The sequence below is a fragment of the Quercus robur genome, chromosome 12 (assembly GCF_932294415.1).
Source record: "Quercus robur chromosome 12, dhQueRobu3.1, whole genome shotgun sequence".
Lineage (NCBI taxonomy): Eukaryota > Viridiplantae > Streptophyta > Magnoliopsida > Fagales > Fagaceae > Quercus > Quercus robur.
The window spans coordinates 10,996,759-11,006,847 of NC_065545.1; the positions used below are offsets into that span (position 1 = coordinate 10,996,759).

Consider the following 10,089-nt stretch of genomic DNA (forward strand, 5'->3'; position numbering starts at 1 on the left):
AGGAAAATGATGACTTGTTAGCTCAGCTCGACCAAAGAGAAGGTAGTTGACATGGAAACTTGAATTAATGATGTGCCAAGTCAGTAAGGGAGCCCACACCAAATGTGATTATATGGAAGGCATTCGTATTTACCTACCATCACTAGACCTTGCGACACCAACCTTTGAAATCAGGGGAAGAATACTATGTATCCGATGCATGATATAACTCCTCATAATTAGGAGATGACTTTGATATTAGATGAACAAAATATACATTACAATAGTCCAACGTTTTGAATTAATTCAATCTCAAACGACAATAATATAAATATGAGACAGACCAAAACAAATATGCATGATAACTCTTATTCCTGCAAAATCACCCATACTCTCATACAACTAGTTTACTGACTTAGGCATCACAAAGTCTCCCCAATGGCAATTCGAAACACTAATCAACTTGTATTAAGATTCTCATTTAATAGTAGTGAATTAATAAAATGATGAACCGCCTCATATATCTTTAATTATTTTTTAAAAAATTCAACCACAAAATGGAAAAATATTGATCCATTGACCAATATTTTGGTCTATGCATGTCTTATATTTACTCAATTACGTTACTCTCACATTAGGAGAGAAAGTAATATGGTCGAATACAATCAAGTTAGGAATGTTTTAGATTATGTTGTGTGAATGGAGGATGCTCCACCACATATCCACAATGTAGTTCAGGCAGATTCCACCAATTTTGATTAATAATATTTTAGTCTTGATTCTAAAAAAAAAAAAAAAAAAAAAAAAAAAAATTGAAGTATGTTAATTACCAATTGAATGCAAATGTAACTCTTGTGATATATACTTAGATCCACGTCTAAACATTATTATGCTTTAGAAATATATCATTCTTACTATCAATAGTACTATAATTCAATAATTACAACGGGGGAGAAGATTTAAACCTTTAAAAAAATCATGAGGTATACCAATTGAAATACAAGCTATTGGCACTTTACCATTAACATATAGTTTGATGCAATAAGCATATATACTTGATTTTCCAAAATGGCAAAAAAAGAAAAAGAAAAAAAAAGAGGCTTTTGCAATTGGCTATAGCCTTTTATTTTTCTTAAATCTATCTCTTATTCCTTTGATGCACCAATAATTCGATGTCAAATTCTTTATGCAACAACAACCTACTTTTTGAGATGAAAAAAACAAAATACTTTTTATATGATTTTTTTTTTCTTCCTTATTTTGGTTGAAGATGCTTAGCCTTTGTTTGGATACCAATGAAAAATGAAAATTATTTCACTATTCAGCTTATTTTTGCTATTATTCATAAGTCTTACTGCACTTTTTGGTAATATTCATAGGTCCTACTATATTATTTCAGCTAATTTTTACCTTTATTTATAATACTTTTAACAATAAATTTTCAATTTTAGTAAAATAAAGTGATATCTAAATAGATCCTTATATAGTAATGTCAAATTCATTCCGAATATGTGCCGGCCCAAGTAGCAAAAAACAAAATTCTTTTTTATATGATTTTTTTTCCCTGTTTTTGGTTGTAGATGCTTATCTATGGGAATTTCATTCTGAAAATGTGCCAGCCCAAATGGGTTCTCATCTTGGATTAGGCCTTAAAGCATGAAAAGTCCTGAGCCCATAAGAATATCAAATTGTTTGGGCTTACTAAAAAATTTGCAGGCTAGGCTCAGCCCAATTCTTGCTACCCATATTCCCAAGTCATTCGGGTTTTCTTGTTCCCCAATCTCTTTCTTTCGGCCATTGCTTTGCTGGTTTGTTTTAGGGTTTAGAAAAACTTTGAATTTATTACACCATTCTCTCTCACTCTTTCTCTCTGTGGAAGAAAATTATTTCACAAAAATCATATAAATGCAACAATTTGAAATCTCTAACTAGAAAAAGATGGCATCTTGGGGAAGAGTTCGGCAATCTAAGCTGAAGCACTTGGCTTTTCAATGGAAGAGATACTATTCTCAAAACCCTTTTGCCTCACAAGCGAGAAAAACATGTCTTTCACAAAACCCATATCGGGTTTTTGAAAACAGTGACACAGCCTCTGGTTTTTGCAGGAGCATGAGGCTTTTTGGTGCTCCAGCTCAGGTTATTTTCTTGGCCATAGTTTACTGTTTCTTTGGGTTTTTATTTTTATATTTTTCTTATTTGTAAATAGAGTTTTTTTTTTTTTTGGGCTTATTGCTATTATTTATTTATTTGGTTTTGTGCTGTGGCAGGGTTCAAGTTCGAGTTTACCATTGATTTCGGCAAATGGGTATGTGGGAAATCGTCATTTTAGTGTCTTCAATGAGTTTTCAGAAAAAATGAAAGTCGAAGCTAACAGGTATGGTAGTTAGTTTGTTCTGCTTTATTAAGCTTGTTCTTTTTACATTTATAGATAAAGCAGTGGATTTATTGTTAAAATTTATACGTTGTTTGGTAGCTGATCATTGTTTTAAGAGGGTTATGTGCATGTGCTAATATAAAGGTGGGGCTTTGTAACCGGGTAACTTTTTGGTTGCTTCTTCTTGTTCAACATCTATGCTTGTTTGACTGTCTCACAGTTTTCTTTGTGTTTGTGTGTGTGTGTTGTGTAGTTGCTGCTAGAGAAATTATATATATTTTTTGGATAAGTAATAAGAGTTTTATTGATAACAAAAGAACAATGTGTTTACAATTGTAAACTAAAAATGAAGTATAACTTTGATTTCTAGATTTTTAATTTCATGCAAATTATTATTTTTTTTAAAAACCACAATATAACTTTGATTTTGAGGTGAGAACAAAATCTTTTGTATTGCTTTGATTGGGTCTTTAGTAAGGGATTTTAGTGTTGGACGAGGCAGAGGGATTTCTTATATTAGATAATGTGTTATATGCTTTGATGTTACTTCTACAGAGTTTTGCATTTGTGTGAAAAATTTAAATTTGGATAAGGATTTGTAGTGTCTGGATAACAATGGCTTATGTCCCCATTCCCATTTTGAAGCTGAAAAAAGTCCCTGGTTTGACTTTGTTCATGATCTTAAACTATGGGACACTAAATTTGTCCTTTTGTTGGTCACAGAAACCCAGAGCTTCAGAAGTCACTCAAGGAGCTGAAAGAGAAAGCAGAGGAGCTGAAAGTGGCGAAAGAAGAATTGAAAAATAGGTAATATTGTAATGTAGCCACCTAATAAATTTTGTAATTTTGCATTATTAATTAATAGGCTGAGACATACTGTTGTATGTCAAGGCTTAGTGGACACTTCAATGGAGGGATTGAGATGGTGAAATGGCGAATGCAGAACAAAGCAAACAACTGAGCAGCTGTACAAGCATGTGGATAGTGCGTGGACAGAGGCTGAAGCTACAGCTAAAAAGGTTTGATTTAAATATTCCTTCACGTGCTGCCACTGCCAAGACAAGTGATAAAGAACACCATCTTATGTTTCTAAATAAATTTTATAAGTTGTTTTTTATATATTCCTATTGGTTTCTTCTGATATTCTGCAATATTCATGGTTCTGGTCTCTAGTGACTTTGTTTGAGTGCTTTTGCATGAGTTTGTATTTTCATCATTGGCGGACTTGTATTTCAAAAAAAAAATAAATAAATAACTGTTGGTGGTGTCTTCAAACATGTTTAAGGATTGCATGTTTAGCTTGTAGGGCAGGTCCTATGGGCTGTCTTGGAAAATATGAAGTGTCTTTGGCACTCATCTTGCAGGATCAATTGTTAGACTCAGATATTCCTCAATGTCCTAGGTTTTTTTTTTTAAATCTTTCAAAGTTACCCAAAGTGATGGGTCTCATTCTTCACCTTAACCTTACAAGAAGAGGAGGTGCCATTTGAGGTAGAGCTTGTGGGCCAATGTCCTAGCTATTTGTGGAATATGAGAACCATAAGAATAGTTGTATGCTTCCTCTATTATGCTTCCAGAAGAAATTGAAGAATTTCTTAGGGAATCCTACTTGTTACTACCATATTAGCTAAGGGCCCTTGTAAAGTATCTAAAGTGACTGTCATCTATATCAATGAAGTATGTCAATGAGCTCTAGCTCAAACAACACCTCCTCTCCCCCATTGAAAGGAGTGGAGGGTAAGTTAGTTCAAACCCATTGGGTGCGTGTGTAAACTTACTAATACAAAAAAGCTATATTAGTGAAGTATGATTCATGAAATTTATGTTGTTTTTAGGTTTCTACCAACATGAAAGAGAAGATCTCATCTGCAAAAGAGGAGGTTTGCTTTCTATTCCTAATTTTAACACATCATTGATGTACTGCTATGTATTTTGCATTGATGAGTGACGACTATTTATTAGTTATTTATTATGTGTTATGTGATTAGGTCAAAGAAAGTTTTGGGATTGGGAAGGAAGAGTCTTCAGAATTTAATGGTACTTCAGCTAAACATGGTACTGACAGTAAAGATGGAAGTAAAGCATCATCTAGTGAAGAGAATTTCCAGCAGTCTGCATCTAGCGAAACTGCAGAAACTTTGTTTAGCAAACTTAAGTCCAGTCTTCCTTCTCAGAAAGTTTCGTTGGCCTTCCAGAAATTAAAGGAAGCAAAGGTTGCTGACTTAGCAAAGAAGGGATATGGTATTGTAAAAGATGAATTAAGTGGTACCACAAGTAAGAAAAAGCACCTGCAATATACTCCTTCCACATCAACAGGTGAAAGAAGTACAAAAACTGACATTGTTATTGTACAGTCAAAGCAGTCCCCATGGAGTAAAAAGTGGGAGGCATTCAAAGAGAAGGTAAGCTGATCCTTGTTGCCAACTCCATTTTGAAAATTATAAAAAGTTTTGTCTATTGTTATATATTCTCGTCTATTACCTGAAAATGGATATTTTCTAACCCCCACCCCCACCCCCATGGTGCGTTTTTACCAGATCCGAAGTCATCCCACATTCAAACGTGTCAGTGGTTATAGTGAGCCTGTTGTCACAAAGAGTCAGGAGGTATTTTTCAATCTTGTATTGTTTCATTGTGTTGACCAGCTTGTTTAGTTGAAATGCTTATCCATCTGTATCTGTTTGGTTTTTTGTTTATATGTGACACTTTTCTTGCAATGGTTCTTGGCAATAAATGGCAGTGTCATATGCACATGTTTAAGGTTTCAAAAGGGGAACTCAGTTGGATGGACAAAAATTAATTGCCACTTAATAGCAAGACATGTTGGATATGTTTCAAATAAGATTGGGCTTGAAACATGGCACACCCCCTTTCTTTCTATAGCACTGATGATTTCAGTTAATTCACCTTTTATTTTTTCTTCAAAGCCTCATAAGTCTCCAATTATAAGGCTTTCTTATATTTGATGGACATGAGATGAGATGAAAAAAAAAAAAAAAAAAAAAGAATGCCTCACTTGAATTTATGGAAATCTGGACAGAAGTAAAATTGTACTTGGTAATATGTCTGGAAATTGTGTTCCCTAGTATTTGAATTTTCATAGACATTATAAACAAGCCAAGTGTGAAATGCAATCTTGAATTCTTGTTTTCTCAGTGCTGAAGGCAAATACTTCAGGTACAATTTTGTTGACTAGTTTCAAGCAGGAACTGAAAATGATTGCTTAGCTTCTTATTCCATTTTTTCCCCTAGTATCTAAATTTATTTACACTGTTTTAACCAGAAAGGAAGGAATGTAGTGTTATGCCCTTGAAATAAAACTTTCTTGAATTCATGACATTTCATATTTTAAATTCTAATTGGCATGGTGTAATTTGATATCAACTAAAGTGATGGTATAAAGTTATAGTTTTCTTTGTAATGGACTTTGTTGATTTTATAAAGTACTCATCCTCTTGAATGTGGTGCAATTAATTTGTCTGGGTTGGAATTGGCAGATTGCAGAAGACGTGCGGGAAATATGGGAGACAAGTGATAACCCCATTGTTCACAAAATTCAGGAGTATGCTCTTAAGCCATGATATTTTTCTCTTTGTTCAACCAATGATATATAAATTATAATTACCTAAATTGTTATTTCATCTCTTATTTGACCATCTTGTCTTTTACAGTCTCAATGAAAGTATCTTTCAAGAAACAGATGCTGCAGTATCAATCAAGGAAATACGTCAGCGAGATCCGTATGTTCATATTACTGTTGGTGCTTGTCTATGAGTTTTTCGTTCCATATTTTAACAAAATTTTACTGTTTTCTATTGATCATATTTGTGTGGATTAGATCTTTCTCTTTACCGGAGTTTGTGACAGAAGTTCAGGAAGCAGTCAAGCCTGTCCTCCGTGCTTACATGAAGGTGAGGTTTTGAGCTTCTGCAAGAATTCTAGAATGGTGTTATCCTTCTATTCAGTCTTTTTTTTTTTTTTTTTCAAATTTTCGTTAGAATGTGTATCATGTGACTGCCATTGGAGTTTTTCATCTCTCCATTGAATGGAAATTGGTTTTTGTTTACAGGGAGATGCCGAAACTCTTAAGAAGTATTGTTTCCCTGAAGTGATTGAACGGTGTAAAGCTGAGCATGGGGCTTATCAAAGCAATGGCATCTTTTTTGATAACAAGGTAGGAAATTTTAGTTCACCGATTCTTTGTTTCTTACTGTTTCTTAGTCATATCTATCAAACAAAAGTCTATATTTACCAGCCATGGTTGCATTGTATCTTTACAACACATTAATATTTTGACACATTGCCATCCCTTTTTTCATTTTCAAGGGTATATTTAAGAATATGATGAGCATGTGATGAATACTTTATGTTGGAAGGAATGGAATATGAGACTTTGATAAATTATATTACAATTTGGAAGAGTAACATCAAACATGTGAATCTTTTATTAGAAACAGGTATTTACATGTGGCTAACTTTGACTAATATGTTGAGGATTCATAGCTGAGCCCAAAAGTTCGGGGACTAAGGCTTGGTCATTGTTGTTGTATTGTTCTGTTTGAATGGAGACTATGACTTTGTGTCTTTCTTTGCTTTCCCTTTCTGGTTGATTTTGTCCATTTCTAGAAATTGGCTGACCTCAATCCAAGCCATCATTTTAGGGTTCAGCTTTGTTTTTGAGATGCCATTAAGGACCCAATAAACAGCTTATTTTCATTTTCTGTTAACATAATCTCCAATCCAATTTAATTATCAAAAAAAAAAAAAAAAAGATTCTCCAATCCTATTTAGTCTAGTGGAATATATCGGTTTGGCAATTAGATAACATATTGTATTGGGTGGATAAAAGAAGGTCATAATGGTTTCTACTTTCTAACGCTTTCTTTTCTTAGTTATAAGTGAAAAAATCAGGAAATATATTTAGTGGTATTGTTACTAATATATGGCTTTTCTTTGCAGATTCTTCATATATCAGATGTTGAAGTTAGAGAGACCAAAATGATGGGAAATTCTCCTATTATTATCTTAGCAGTATGCATTTTGTTTTTCTTTGAACTTGATAGCAAGCATTTTTAACACATTTCTTGTGGAAACAAAAGCTGATACTCATTATCTTCTTCTGTGGAAATGTCACAGTTCCAAACACAGCAGGTCTATTGTGTACGTGATAGACATGGTTCAATAACAGAAGGAAGCCAGGTAAAAGATTACATTTTTTTCGTAGCACTATGTTGGTCACATTATTATATTTAAATTTATAAGTGTATCCACAGTTTCCTTAAGACTGCTATTATTATCTAAAAATGGTATTTATATAGACATAGAATTTATGTCTAACATCAACCAAAACAATCTGAACCTTAGGTCTCTTATAAGCAGTGTATTTGATACTTCCCCTTGAATTTCTTTTGAGAAATAGTTTTTTATTTTAGGAATTTAAATTTTCCCTCTTGATATTTTTCTTATTTAAAAAAAAAGGAAAAGAAGGAATTTAAATATCCCCTGGAATCTTGTGTCTGTTATGTAAGGTCATAAATGTCTGCATTTTTACAACATTCGATATCTGTTCTCAATTTGAAGACACTTTTGAAGTTGTAACTGTGTTTTTGTTGCATCCTGGCTAACTGAAATTGCCAAAGGTTAAAATTTTGGACCTCACTGTTCATTTATAATGAATAACATGAGTGAATGGTTTTGTAACATTGTTTTATAAGCTGGATGACAGACAAATGAACATAAATTAAGTGGACCTGCATTTAAGAAATCGTGGGTTCCGCCATTCTGCTATCTCTGTTGAGTTATGGTATTTCTATGGGCTTGGTTATTGCTTTTAAGTTCCACTACATGTCCAAAAGCCTAATTCGTATGGATTTGCCCTTGAGTGTTGATTTTCTCATGACCTAAAGAAAAGGTGTCAATTAGCTAAACTTTTCATGTCATCACAAACATGTAACGGTGAAATGAGAGCTCCCGAGTTATTTGAAAAACCTATGCAGTGCATCAGACTGACAGTGTGAAGGCTAATAATACAGAGCAACACGACCTATCAATTTACTTTTCTTTTCTTTTCTTTTTTTTATTGAAAAACGCGTCAATTTACTATTGTACCATTTGTAGAAATTAGCATAGCCATGCTAATATGATCATATGGATGTACCTCTAACCATGCGGCCATTTAAGGAGTTATAAAATCCTTTCCCTATATTGCACTGACCTGCTTAATAAATTTTGAATTTTCAACCATATTAATTTCCTGTGATATTTTGTGGCATTTCTAGGATACAATCCATACTGTATACTATGCTTGGGCAATGCAACTAGTGGATGCAGAAGAACTTGGAGATGGTGCTCTCTACCCAATATGGAGGCTAAGAGAAATGCAACAATTTGGAGTCCAAGCCCTCATCTAGTTTCTCAAACTCTCATCATATTGATAAATGTTGTACTACTGAAATTTCTTCTCCTTTTTTTCCTTCCTTTGGGTCTAAATTGCCCTGGATTTTGTTTCATAGCCAGGGAAAAAAATTGTAGCTGATGTCTCCAATTTATTAATGACCAAATAAAGAAAATGGGTACAATTCAGTATTCATTTATTGGTCAGTCTCATTTATTTATGTAACAGATAAATATGTAACTACCAATTACCAAATAGTGGGTTGATCTCTACAAAACTGAGGAATGTGCCATTTTGGACTGAGAAAGACCATTCAATTACGTACACGATAATAAGTTGTGTATTTAGAAGGAAGCCATAATGCCATATACTTCATGCCTCAAAGCCTAGTAGTAAATTGTGTCCTCTTTTCTTTAACTAAGTAATTAAGGATTGGTAGAGGAGTACAGTAAAGTTTACTTAGGTGTAAGCTCCAAACTCATCTCAAAACAATAAGTTTAGGGACACAATTTTTGTCATAGTGTGCAGAAGCGGTTGACTTTAGATGATGGACAATCACTTTTACATAGACTAATCACTCCTAGTTGATCACTTCAGCAAACAGAAATTCCAGAGACTTATTATTGATCTCAAAACGAATACTCTAATTCCCCATGTTCAAATTTTAGTTCAAAATTTGTAAGTGATCGGAGTAAAGTCACTTTGTCTTCTTTTTACTCATGAAAGCTAGTAAACTAACATTTATTTAATAATGGTTTTGTGAGAGAAGTCACTCTTTGTTTTCTTTGCACTTATGAAAGCTGGTAAAATAACAAAATGGGAAAATAACATATATTTTAATAATGGGTTTGGTTGAAGATTTAAAAGTAATTTTTGTCAATACCATCCATTTATTACATGTTTTCCCATTATATTTTCATGATTGTAAACTATCTAGTTAAATATTAAAATTATATACAAAAAATATAATTTATAAAATCTTTACATTTTTAGTGTTTTTTTTTTTTAAATTTATATACAAGTTTATGGATGAGATAATAAATTACATCTAATTAATGCAAATTTTCACATGCATGTTAAGGGGCACAACCAAAAAAAAAAAAAAAGAGTATAATTCAATAGTACAATTCAAAATAATGAAATATCGTACCTAGTGCACTAAAATCTCACTTTTACAGGATTTGAAAGAGGTGATTGGTAATATTTAAAATAATGTGAAAAAAAAAAAACAATTTATATAGTGATATAAAATTGAAAAAAAAAATGACACCATATAGAGTGTCTTTTTTTTTTTTTTTCTTTTTTCTTTTAAATTGATGGCATGAGTATTGAACTTACGATC

General features: G+C 32.8%; 1 protein-coding gene across 1 annotated transcript; it reads left to right on the forward strand.

The window, feature by feature from the left end:
• Nucleotides 1–1,756: 1,756 nt before the first annotated feature.
• Nucleotides 1,757–9,039, forward strand: LOC126709012 (mitochondrial import inner membrane translocase subunit TIM44-2-like). Its single transcript, XM_050409077.1, has 14 exons — nucleotides 1,757–2,115; nucleotides 2,247–2,353; nucleotides 3,077–3,160; nucleotides 3,297–3,372; nucleotides 4,189–4,233; nucleotides 4,342–4,755; nucleotides 4,891–4,959; nucleotides 5,851–5,915; nucleotides 6,025–6,093; nucleotides 6,192–6,264; nucleotides 6,423–6,527; nucleotides 7,313–7,384; nucleotides 7,490–7,552; nucleotides 8,632–9,039. The coding sequence occupies exons 1-14, from the start codon at nucleotides 1,918–1,920 to the stop codon at nucleotides 8,761–8,763; spliced, it is 1,572 nt and encodes a 523-aa protein (XP_050265034.1). The 5' UTR covers nucleotides 1,757–1,917; the 3' UTR covers nucleotides 8,764–9,039.
• The last annotated feature ends 1,050 nt before the right edge of the window (nucleotides 9,040–10,089 follow it).